Source organism: Trametes versicolor (assembly GCF_000271585.1).
Source record: "Trametes versicolor FP-101664 SS1 unplaced genomic scaffold TRAVEscaffold_3, whole genome shotgun sequence".
Lineage (NCBI taxonomy): Eukaryota > Fungi > Basidiomycota > Agaricomycetes > Polyporales > Polyporaceae > Trametes > Trametes versicolor.
In genome coordinates this window covers 1,404,075-1,416,555 of record NW_007360323.1, presented here as the reverse complement: position 1 = coordinate 1,416,555, position 12,481 = coordinate 1,404,075, and the positions used below count along the sequence as shown (strand labels likewise).

General features: G+C 56.7%; 3 protein-coding genes across 3 annotated transcripts; all 3 read left to right on the top strand.

Annotated features, from left to right (window-relative positions):
• Nucleotides 1-3,708: 3,708 nt before the first annotated feature.
• On the top strand, nt 3,709-7,278 carry TRAVEDRAFT_69914 (uncharacterized protein; the record flags this gene model as incomplete). The annotated part of the gene is made up of 5 exons (XM_008037316.1): nt 3,709-4,561; nt 5,723-6,021; nt 6,100-6,462; nt 6,536-7,193; nt 7,256-7,278. 5 exons carry the CDS (start codon nt 3,709-3,711, stop codon nt 7,276-7,278), a joined length of 2,196 nt encoding a protein of 731 aa, XP_008035507.1.
• A 943-nt stretch (nt 7,279-8,221) lies between these two features.
• Nucleotides 8,222-9,867, top strand: TRAVEDRAFT_69913 (PLC-like phosphodiesterase; the record flags this gene model as incomplete). The annotated part of the gene is made up of 9 exons (XM_008037315.1): nt 8,222-8,266; nt 8,343-8,421; nt 8,482-8,529; nt 8,581-8,607; nt 8,659-8,774; nt 8,845-9,143; nt 9,201-9,276; nt 9,342-9,417; nt 9,488-9,867. 6 exons carry the CDS (start codon nt 8,222-8,224, stop codon nt 8,986-8,988), a joined length of 459 nt encoding a protein of 152 aa, XP_008035506.1. The 3' UTR covers nt 8,989-9,143; nt 9,201-9,276; nt 9,342-9,417; nt 9,488-9,867.
• A 211-nt stretch (nt 9,868-10,078) lies between these two features.
• On the top strand, nt 10,079-12,115 carry TRAVEDRAFT_117851 (uncharacterized protein; the record flags this gene model as incomplete). Its single annotated transcript, XM_008037314.1, has 1 exon — nt 10,079-12,115. One exon carries the CDS (start codon nt 10,079-10,081, stop codon nt 12,113-12,115), a length of 2,037 nt encoding a protein of 678 aa, XP_008035505.1.
• Nucleotides 12,116-12,481: the final 366 nt, after the last annotated feature.

Genomic DNA, 12,481 nt, shown 5'->3' with positions numbered 1-12,481 from the left:
ATGGTCTTGCCTGGTAGATACGCTCAGGGAGTTCAATGGCGGCAAATTGAAGACCACGGTATTGCGTCCTATACGGATACATGTTGAGAAGTTCGTGAGGCTAGCTATAGTACTGGCGTTGAAGAGAGAGAATGATATGTCGAGCAGGAGGTAGTGCCTGGTAGTGCGGCGGCGGGCGAGGCCTGAGCGCGCTGGCTTAGCGCCAGAGTCTGGCCGTGCCATGTGCGCGTGACGTCATCGGCGCTAGCACGAAGCGTCCGGCCAACTCGGAGTTCTGCTCTTCTTCTCCTGCACTCACTTGCTCGCCGATTGTCGCTGTTCCTCTGGTTGTAGACCGCACGTCAAGTACTGGCTGGTTTTTCTGTCTTGCTTTGCTTTATTCTACCCTGGATGCTCTGAAGTCAACACCTCAGTACTGTCGCACATGTACTACACCTATCACCTATATGGTCCTCCCAGCGACGGCTAGCGGACATTGGGGCCCGGCAGAAACGCGATCAGTGCCAGTTTTCGACGAAAATTGCATCAAGGTAAGCACAATCAGGCTTCAGGTATATATATACATTTGGTCAATCATGGAGATGTTTGATCCGGTCTACGTCTGCCCTTCGCTTGAAGTTCGAATGTTCGTGTTGTACACTCTCCCCTTTCAGTGCGATCGTCCTGCTTTCGAGTCTATGCACATCAAATATTGCTGTGTTCACTCAAATTCCGATACTTCAGGATGTAGCCCACTTTACACCGAACGAGTGTTGACTGATACCCGCTTTTAGGCTGCATTCTCGTCATTCGACCTCTGACCGATGAAGACAGCCTCCGAGAGTGTGGCAGTTTTCAGCATGCAACGGAAGGATTCATCCGGATCAGGTAATCACATATATCACCATCCGGACCCCTCGTACAACGCAGCCTTAAGGAATGCGCAACTCTGAGCTGCCCGTGTGGTGCCTGTCATCGATGCTGTCCTACGTACGTCGGTGCGCATCGTCTACTCACCAATTTTCTCTGCGTCCCATGGAATGACTCACAATGGAATAAGTGCGATATGAGGCAGGCGATTGCGTGGATATATAGAATAAGACACTGACCACTTCGTTGTTCCGATAGGTCCTCTCATCCGGCTCTCGACCGCGATCAACGAGGTATGTTCATCATATCAGCTGAGCTACGGACATCTCATGCTCAATGCTCTCTGCTTATTACGCCTAGTCCCAAAACTCACTTCAGATGATCCCTGCAAGGGACTATTATACAACGGGTATTTTTACACCTCTCAAGCTCGAATCGGCTGGCCACCGGGTCTGTGTTCGCTCTCAAGATGGGGATGAGACCGCTGTGTGGCACTGCTCCCGATTTTCCTTGGCTCTGCTGAACGTGCGACGATCATGGCGTACGCGCGCCCCATCCCCCAATATTCCTGGGATCCAAAACCTCGTCGAGGGAGCCAGACTCGATGCCAAGAACTCACATACGTTCATACGGCTGCCCATCTCTCGAGTTCCCTGTCTGCCAACTTCCTCTGTATCGGACACACCTTCGCGTATGCTAGGCCTCACATGCTGTCCCCATGACCGTGCACGATTCCCTCCGCGTCGGGCAGTGAGCGCGCTGTTTCTCCGAGCCTAGTCGCGGAGTGCGAGCACGTCGTCTTGGATCTCCGCGGCGCGATAGGTGTGCAGCTCTGGGTCCTGGTCCCCCTTTGGTCTCGCCCAGGTCCTTTGATGCGCCCATGGACTACCTCTACGCGCATGTTGTCTCACGTGTCCTCAGCAAGCTCGTCCCCACCTCTAAGCCCTTGGCACCATCTACATCGTGGATATACAGCCCTCGCAAGGTCGTCCGAACTAGCGCATTCTCCGACCCACCACGGAGCGCCCGCATAGCGCGTACAAGCTCGAATGCGGGAGTGTAGGGTGAGTAGGGTGAGTACCGATGCGGGGGCGCTGTGGTGACGCACTTCGATGCATTGATAGCATGTTTTGTGGCTATACAGACGTTTAGCAATACTATCTAGCTTGTCCCCTGATCTCTCATGGCATAATGACATTGGAAGGTTGGAAGGTACGCCTCGATTTGTGCGCCCTTCTTCAGAATGTTCGTGATAATTTATTTTCACCAGACGTACATCGATGACACAATTCAGCTACTCACGGTTCTCGGTCCCGACATGACGGAGACTGCGGAGCCAGTCCGCGTATGCACTGGTGAAGCACGTCCTTCGTATACACGCTGACAACCGGTACCAGGTGAGGGCCAATACAGGTCATCGCCTATCTGCCATTTGCCTCCTCAGGTCCTTCACGTCTCATGGGGCTGTGCTCGTAGAGCCGGCCAACACCTCACCGCACTTCGAACACCTCCCCTGGGTTTTTCCGCCGAGGCAATGCTGTGCGCAGACTGGACTGCCATGAGGCAGTATGCGACTGCGGTAAGCGGTTGGCGGTCTCTCGTACTGCATTCCCTGCTCCCGGCGTCTCGTCATGCAGTGTCTCTTCTTGAAGGCCACCCGCAGGCCCGCGCTGTCCAGGACATGCGGTTGAGCTGCGGCGGACCTCAAAGTACATACAAATTCTTGTTAAATCTTCACAACCCATTCTGATCTGCATCGTCTCCCCAGAAGCGCAGATATGCAGTATGACAGAATCCCTCGCATGGCCGCTGCGTTGTACAGTCCGTGCGGCTCGAGGAAGTCGATTCCAACGCGAATTAAACTGGTCGACTGTCGTCCTTGCGTAGTCAGAGCAAGTTTCAAAATTCTTGAGAGTCTGGGTTCAATCAGGCAACACGCCAGATCTGGCACCCGCCGCAGGACCGACATCAGTTATACCATGTTCCACGGCGGGCTCATCGACGTTTGCTCACGAGGTTCGCCAACAACAGTGAATCCCGATGGATGATAATCATTGCCACTCCTTGCCTGTACGAGGGCCCCGAGGCGCACTATGCGCGAGGTCGTCCCCTTGCGCGACCCAACAGAAACAATGGCGGCCAAGCGCTGGCGAGAACACGGCATCACATTTCGAAGAGGGCGGATGACATGTGGAATAATACGCGTCCTCGCATTGGTCTCTATTCTGAGAGCCTTCGTCCGCATGCTGTTCCATATATGACGAAGTATCCCATCGTCGAACCATGTAGCCGTTCGGCCATCGGATGCGAAGCATGCACCGCAGGGGCGATGCCAGTGCCTTTCCATGTCATGACATGGTCCGAATCTAATTTCGATTCGGGAGACCGAGTCGTTCACGCAACGCCCGTAGTCTTCCGGTATTGTGCTGGCACACATATGCATGTATCACCTCTTCCAACATTGATGCAAAGCCTTCAAGTTGGCGCTTTGTTTCCAGTTTTCGACAGTTGAATTTCGGGTGTTGCGCTTACGAGTAAGACATTTGTGCAGTCTGTGCACGATGCATGATATTCGACAGAACCTTGTACACAGAAGACTTCTCCTCTTGTATGCGGCTACTGTATTTAGCATTCGGCGAGATCTGTCCCATGCGGGGCGCGCAGTATAAGGCCTCAGAGAACACGCTCAGGACTCCCCCCACGCGTATCGGGCACGCTGTCAGCCCTTCCCCATTCTCCATATCTCCAATCGCTCATAAAACCGCGGTGTTGAACTTCATTCCCGGGATCAATGTAGGCATGAAATCAGTCATGTGCCGGCAGTACACGTTACTTACCAGTTGGTTCGATGCCAATAGCATGCCGCGATTCCTGAACACCTTCACGGGCGAGTTCGAGTGGCACAGTGATCCGAAGAATGCCATCTACGCTATTCTATCCCACGTTTGGCGCGACGCCAAGGATGGCGGAGAGCAGACGTTCGATGACGTGCGGAGGATCCAGGAGGCTGTGAGGGGAGGCCGTCCACCTGCCACTAATCCGTCACCGACGGTGTACCGCGAAGAGGACACCATCTTCGCCCATCCTGATCTCTCGGACAAAATCAAGGGCTTCTGCAAGGTCGCTCGCGAGGCCGGATTTGATTGGGCATGGAACGATGCTTGCTGCATCGACAAGACGAGTAGCGCCGAGCTCTCCGAGGCTATCAACTCGATGTACGAGTTATACAAGTTCTCAGACGTCTGCTACGTCTACCTCGCAGACGTCCACCACGAAAGCAACGGGAATATAAAGTCGCTATTCCGAAAGAGCAGATGGCACAAGCGAGGCTGGACATTGCAGGAACTTCTCGCACCGGAGCGCGTAGAGTTTCTGACGCGGGACTGGACCTTCCTGGGAACAAAAATAGGACTCGCTCGGACGTTGTCGAACATTACTGGAGTGGACGTCAACATCCTCACGGGTCGGGCCACCGTAGACTCGGCTAGCGTTGCTCAACGGATGTTGTGGGCCTCGCAGCGAGAAACAACGCGCATCGAGGACAGATCATACTCGTTGATGGGTCTCTTTGGTGTCCACATGCCTACCATCTACGGCGAAGGTCCCAACGCGTTCCTCCGTCTCCAGGAGGAGATTCTTCGGACGGTCCCCGATCACAGCCTTTTCATCTGGGGTGGCTATGTGCGGAGACCAAGTCTAATCTTCCACAAAGGTTTGCACCTTTCTGAAGACAGTCCATACCAACGCGAGGCCAGCACACCATACTTACTCGCCGAATATCCGGACTGCTTCAGGTTTGCTAATCTCGCTCATCCAATTTCGTCCTCAAGATTCGCATCGCGTCTGCGCCTCAAATCAGGCGATGACATTCCACCATTGCTCTGCGTGTTCACCTCGCAAGGGGTTCGCGTGCAACTGCTTTGCCTTGACTTCGCCAACCTAACACGTCTACAACGGAGGCCCCCAAGTTGGACAAGTCTTTTCGGGGACCCCCAATGCATGGACTGCCATGGACATTATGCGGACAAGCTTGCACTGATACAGTGTGAGAGATGGAACGGGGACCTCGTCGCACTCCCTTTGTGCAAACCCCCCCAAGAACGAGCCGATGAACGCGGGCTTTCCATCGCGACATACCTTTACTGTGACAACTGCAAGCCTAGGTCTCGGCCCCCTCATTATGTGTCTATAAGCCAGAAGGCGCTAGAAGAGGCTTTGGAGCACGTTCCACTTGTGGCTCTCGAGGTCCATCTCCGTCACCGCAACATGAGGCGCCCAATCCCGAAGTCACGGATCACGTACAAGCCCATTGTCCCCACTCCTACTCCCCTCCTTCTACAGATCGCCCCCCGATACTCTGAGGCCGAAGTGCGTATTTCCATCTCACCCCAAAGTGTAAAATCCCTCGATGCGATTGGGTGCCACATCTCCCCTTTGAAATCTACGTGCTTGGCTCCAGGTCAGGAGTTCACCGTGGCCACCTCCCTTGTGCTCGATCTCACTCGTAACTCGAAAGAGTACGATTCGGACGAGGAGTCCAGCTCGGGAAAATGTGATTCGGATTCGGGCCCCACCACAGAAAAAACACCCGAAGCACGGAGGCAACACGTTATTAACCTAGATATCTCACTCAAATCATATGCACCCCCGCCGCCGACCGAAACGTATTCAATTCAAGACAAGTTCAGCCACGATACGCAGGTCTGCTTCTCAATCTCTAGTTGCATCCGAGTCAATACCCCTACTCCCTATCTGAATCCTCCCCCCAATAACCCTGATACCGGTGCCTGCGACCACACACCTGCAACCAAGGGACCGGGAAGGCCCTGTATCAGTGATAGTGGAGGCACCCGCACTTGCACATTTCATTCAGAACATCACATGCAGCGGATCATGGCACAAACCGACTTCATAATCCCTGCCGACCTGGACTGGGAGTGCGAGGATGAATACAAAGTGCGGCTTCTGCGGCTGGGACTGGAGTGGGCAAATTGGGGTATCGGTCTGCTTGATCCAACCGACCCAGGTACTCTTCGCGTACTATGGCTCACCATCGATCTGTCGGAGAAGTACGAAATCCAACTCCCGAACGACGTAGACAAGGGCAGGCACACCGGCTTCGCCCCTGTGGAGCCCCTGTCCGATGTTTTATTTCCACGGTGCGACGCTATGGTGAGTGACTACTCTGTGAATATGTATGCAGTTCTAATTACTCATAACAATGGGTCGATCGATGCTCTTGATACCTAGATCCGAACCACTCCGACATCCGATTCCACTATCACTATGCTTGGTGCCACGACGGCAGGGCCCGCAGAGAAACACCTCGGTCAAAAGCGGCCGCGTGAAGTGGGCTTGGATGTGGAGCCGCTGGAGAGTGATCAAGCGAAAAGGGCCCGTCTCGATTCTCCACGCATGGAAAGCCTCTTGGAGGGGGAGTTTACAGTGGCCTGTCAAGAACGCACGGACCCGCATCCTTCTCGCATGGAGAGCCAAACCAACAGCAGCGCCGGTCGTGTCGCGGGTTCCGACTGTCAGAGCACCACTTTCAGCCAAGAAGGAAGGAGTATAGGCACACGAGAAAACATTACGATGATGTCGCATGCAACACCAGTAAGTCTGCAGCTAGTTTTGGTTACCACCCTCTGCGTTCCATGCAAAGATGTAACAATGTTTAAATTTACAGGTGCACACGCCATCGTCCTGTCTCAGTAATGTCTATAACGACGTTGACGCTGCTACTTTGCTGCTTTCGCTTTCCGGAGTGCGCTCCTTTGAAGGGACTTGCGATGTTGGGTCGAGCGACAAACCCGAAGGCTATGAGAGCCATCAGTCGTTTCGCAGAGATCCTCCTCCCCCTGCAATCAATCAACCCAGCAACCCACCAAACATTATCGAACCCTCCGAGCGCGCAGGTACATGGTATGTGGACCCCGCTCCCATACACCCATTGCGACACGACAGCGATCGTCTGCCCTCCTCCACGGACATCCCATCGCTGTCTCGTAGGTCCCCGCGTATCCAATCTGGCGGTGATGCTTCACTCGAGCTACCGGAGTCGAACGACAGCTTTTGGAGCTCAGAGATCAGGCGGCCCTCGACTGGACTGAAACGGGGCGACCATAGGTCTCTTGGAGACAGAGTCATCAACCAGGCAATGGATGGTGGCGACGACTCTCTCAGCCGACATGAGGACTCCGCCCTCCGGGCGCAGATCGAGCTCTTGACGAAGAAGAATGTGGAGCTGTCGTCGGCGGTGGAAGCCCTCTCTTCTCAAAACGGAGTCCTCGCATCGCAGATGGCCACCGTGTTGGCTCGACTGGATGCTCAGGCCGCGTCTCCAGGTGTGTCATGTCATGGTTTTTGTGCGTTGAATTGTTGGGAACTCAAGCTGTGAGTGCTGCAGGACACGCCTCGCGCGCCGCGTAGCAGTACGATGACACGTTTCCGGGCCGTGGACAGTATATGTATAGTAGACGGTGGTCATGGTGTATGCAAGGTTTCGACGGAGTATTCATTGTCCTCGGGGTTACGCAGTCACTGCAGCTGCAATCCGTTTGCCTAAAAACAGACGGGGCTTTTACGGGGTCTCGCGCATACAGCATCGGTGAGATAAATGTAGTATACATCAGAATGACTTCACCATTCGTACTCTGCGCTGCTAGAACTATCTGACATGTCTTATCCGGCGCTACGTGCGCGGCCTAGTGAAAGGGTCGTCTCATTTTGCAAGAGCTTAGCGTGTGAGGACGAAAGCTACGAGACACTGACGGGAACCTCAGGTTCGTCGGCAGTCTGCGGCCGCGGCAGTGCCACCTGGACCACGGATCACCCAATGTGCGACTCCGGTACGTGCGTCACTCCTCGATCGGACTTGCGTTCCGGGGTCATAATCGGTCATAATCACAGTACGTGCGCGTTATTTTTGGGAGAATTGCAGTCTGATAATGCTCGCGCAGAGGTCTAGACAGGAGGGTACAGGCCGTGCGAATGCGTGGAGCACGTTCGTGAAAGCCTCGGTGGTGGAACGGCGCACAGGATAAGCGTGACGCACGCCGTGCCCTGCCCGCCACGCCACTGGCTCGAGCTTGTGCCGGTGGCGGACGCGTCCCTCGTCGCGTCGTCGGCTGCGTCGCATGCGCAGAGATGGGTGCAGTGCAGCGACGGCTGGATGCTCTTTCCAGTACCTCTTTTTCCCGATCGGAACCGGGCCGGTATACAAAGCATACGGTACCTCCACGACTCCGAGTCCTCTCCCCCTCCAACCTCTCACTCTCCCCCGCTTGCAGCTCTGCTATCCCTCTTTCTACGGAGGTTAACCCCTCTCTCGCCGGCCGTCCACTCTCTGTGCTTGTATAGACGACGACATACCATGGCAGCACCGAAGGCATTACCGGAGTGCTGGGGTCACCGTGGGGTGAGAGTTTGCACGTCCCAATCCCGTCGGAGGCGGCCGGCTGATTGGCTGTATGGTCAATGTTACGCGTGCGAAGGCCTCAGCAGCCTTCCCGGAGAACACACTTGCGAGTTTCGAGCGCGCGTTCCGCGACGGGGCAGAGGGGATCGAGAGTGGTGAGTGCTACTGCGGTCATATCTATACTCACCTTTTGACGCGCGCCGTACCACGAATAGACGTGCACGTCTCCTTAGACGATGTCGTGGTCATGTTCCATGATCCAAGTACGTTCGCGTCTCCGTGGGTTTGACCTGTGGAATAACCATGCGTTGCAGCTTTGGACAGAACGACCGACGGGACTGGTCAGAGCCCTGTTGCCTAGCGTCAGTGCAAAACCTCACAGAACCGTCCAGGTAATATCCGGGACCGAAACTGGCACGGCCCAGACGGGATGGAACACCTGAAGACAAAGAAAGAGCCAAAGCAGTCCATCCCTACTTTCGCAGAGACCGTCGCGCTGCTCATGATGGTAAGGCACAGTACGCACCCGGTCGAGACCTCGCGATTACTCACCACCTTGATATGCACGTCTCGCATAGCCCGAAAACCGGCACATCACGTTCAACGTTGACGTAAAGGTGTTCAGCGACCCGACGCGCCTCTTCACGCTCATGCACGAGATCATTGCGGGGCAGCCAAACTGGCAGACGGACCTCGCGCCGCGCATATTGCTCGGGCTCTAGCATCCGCGCTTCGTGCAGCCCGCGAAGAAGATCCTGCCATATTGCAAGCGGTCTTTCATCGGAAGAAGCGCCTGGGTGGGCCAGAAGTATTTCTGGGACAGCTGCGAGGTGTTCTCGATCAATTTTGCTACGCTCGCGAGCTGGGAGGGTCAGAAGTATGTCTGGGTGAACATTGATGGGGCATAGCTGACCTTCGTGGACTGACGATATAGGTTCATCGAAGAATGCAAGAAGGAGGGAAAGAAAGTCATGGCATGGACTGTGAACGACCCTGGCGAGATGGCCGAGGTGAGTATGCCCAGACCTGAGCGCAGAGTCGTCGCATGAACAGGAACTCACCGAGCTTACCGCAGTGCGTACGCATGGGAGTAGACGTCATACTCACTGATAAGACGAAGGTCTGGCTTGACCTGCGTGAGGAAATGAAGAGTGCGTATTTCTCACCCCCTCGATGGTCCGCGACAGGATTAGCTGAACGCTAAACGCCGGGGGTGTGCAGATGACTACGATGGCGTTATGCGGCGGTACAGTCGCACCTTCCTCTGGACGTCTAGCCGGTACTACCTGCCCACCCGGAAGCTTTGGGAAGGGCTCCTGCTGTATATCTTGCAGAAGTATGGCGGGCCGCTGGATCAATTTGATAAGGTGGAGGACGCTCCCATCACGGTGGTGCACCCTGCGCCCACAACCGCCACCGTGAAAGCTTGATGGGACTGACTCGCGTTGGACTCGCGGGACCAGGGCGTCGGTTCCGGGGCTGCTGCGACCTTTGTATTGTGCGCCCTTTCGGCGGCAATGATGGTGTACGATAGACAGGACATACCCAGTGTGCATGTAGTATTCGTATGTAGAGCACAGAATGAACGCGATGTGTAGCCGAATTTGAGTGGGCGTGCGGAGGAACGTAGATGGCCAAATAAGGGACAACAGCGGAGTGTGCAGCACGGGGCCGGGGAGCGCATGGCGTCGTCTGCAGGAGCGCGCATCTGTCTGCTGCTCTCTCACTCACCTCCGACTCCCTCGCTAGTTTCGTATCTCGCCGTTCTGACTCGTTCCCGGACGCGTAACGCGTCCTTGACCCGCGGTGGCCATGTACGCCTCCTCCCAGCGCCGCGGCCACCACCGCAAACGTCTCTCCGCCCTGCGCCTCTCCTCAGACTCGACCGTGACCACCCTGCCCGTCTACACCTCCCCGCCTAGACATAGACACCCCGATCTGCCCGAGATTCCCTCGGAGCAGCCCCCGGCGTACCCAGACAGCGCAGAAGAGGCCGACGAAGACACCGACCCCAGCGACTCGGACGTCTTCATCCCCAGCCTGCCCCCTAGCCTCCCTGCCTCCCCGCGGCCCACCTCCCGCCGGCCCCGCCTCACCCGCGGCCACCGCAGGCAGCAGAGCCTCGCGAGCGCAAGCGACCCGTACCTCGACTCCCTCCTCGAACGCAGCGTGCACGCGCTCGAGATGTCCAACGCCCTCTTGCAGTCTTCCATGTCCACCCAGTCCAGCCTGTCTGCCGTGCTCGCTGATGACCGCGACGTAGATCGCTCTATCGAGCAGAGAACTGAGGCACTCACGTCGCGCATGCGGAATAACAGGGACATGCACGAGTCTTGGATGGACGACCTCGATCAAATTTCCCGCGGCGTCGAGGGCCTTGTGCGCGGCGAAGAAGAGCAGGAGGAAGACGCGGATGATCGTGCTGAAGCGGACCGGGCTCGCCTACAAGAGCCAATCAGCCAGAGCCTGCCCACTGGCGGTCTATCTGAACGCATGCAAAGGCGGCAGCTCAGGCGGGCGTCGCAGGATTTCCGCCCGGAAGCAAGCTCAAGTTCGAGTTCGAACCTACAACTCTCCACCCACGACAGGAGCGCGTTCGTTGCCCGCGCCCCGCGTGCGCTCACGATGTACATCGACTCCTCCGAGGCTGCCGATGCGATTGCGCTCCCATCGACGCTCGGGGTGCGGCCGGCTGCGCGGCCAATGCTCACGCCGCTGCCATCTCAAACATCTTTCACCTCCGTGAGCACCGAGGCGGAATCGCCCGTAGCGGACGAACAGCCGAGGCGCGTGGTGGACATGCTCGCGTCCTTCGTGATGCCGCGTTCGTCTTCTTCCGTGTCTTCCTCGCCGTCAAATTCGTCCCTCCTGCGGCGCCGCGATTCGAGCAGCAGCAGCTCTCGCACCGTCAAGAAGCCGCGGGCCTCGAAATCGCCTCCGCCAGCGTTGCAGCTCGATACCCCTGGTGCAGCCTCGAGCAGCAGTCGCCGTTCGCGCTCTCTCACCCCGAATCACGGGTCCCCCGTGATTCGGCAGTCCCGGCCGCTCACGCCTCCCATCGAAGAGCTCTCGACGTCATCGACGTCCTCGGACTCGACCTCCTTGCACGTAGAACGTACCGTGGACTCTCTTCGCCAGATCCTCGAGAAACAACGGAGTGCGCAGCGCAAGGGATCGACGAGCTCCGCGCCGCCACCTCTGCCCAGACCTTCCCTGCTATCCACTCCTAGTGTGGCGCCGATCGCCGGCACGTCGACCGCGACCGCGTCCGTGTCGCGTCTATTCACGAAGAACCGACATACAACAACACGTCCGCCTTCGCCACCCAAACAGTCCTCAATGAAGGGCCGCTCGGCCCCTTCTACGCCTATCACCCCACTAACGCCCGCCCTCCATACCCCCTCCACATCATTGCTCAACGTTCCCGATGTTTTTGGACAAATGCTCGGCGTACGACCCCGCAGCGGCACTTCCTCCGGCGCCTCTACCCCCAAGCGCATCTCCTTCGCAGAACCCCCCGAGCCGTATTCGAGCTCGAAGCCCGCCGGCGCGTCCTCCAAGTTCCACAAGGGCAAGTCCAAAGCCAAGGAGCGCGGACGCGCGAAGGGCAAGGGCAAAGCGCGCGAGGGCAGCGGTGCAGACAGCGACAGCGAGAAGACCGGCTGGTGGACGGGCTGGCTGCTCGGTGCCGCGGGTGCAGGTAACGCGAGCGGGTTGGGTATGGGCGTCGGCCGTGCCCGCTCGGAAGAGCGTTATGCGTATCCAGGCGCGCGCAGCGCAGGCACGGGCGGGAGCTCGTGGTCTACGCGGCCTGGCTTTGGGAACAGCTTGGAAGAGTGGGGAGCATAACCGGGTCGCAGAGCTATGTGTATGTCTCCCGGTATGATGTCTGTTCATATGGTGGCGATCTACATGGATCTGCAGGTGAGTATTTCACGCCTTCGGTGATTTGCCTGTATAAAAAGTTGCTAACCGGCGTCGGCGTACAGTACAGGCTAACTTATACATAACTCCGTCATGACCCCTAATGAACTAACGACCTACTATCTATCCTCTATCTCTACGCGCCGCCAGGCGGCGCTCGTATACACTCTTTCATCCGTTATCGTTCCCGCATATCCCCATTGCTGTATTTTTTATGCAGGGCCATTCCGTCTTTTTCTTCTATCACGCGCATTCCTACTCGCTTTTCCACATTTTCCCCAACCTTCCTTC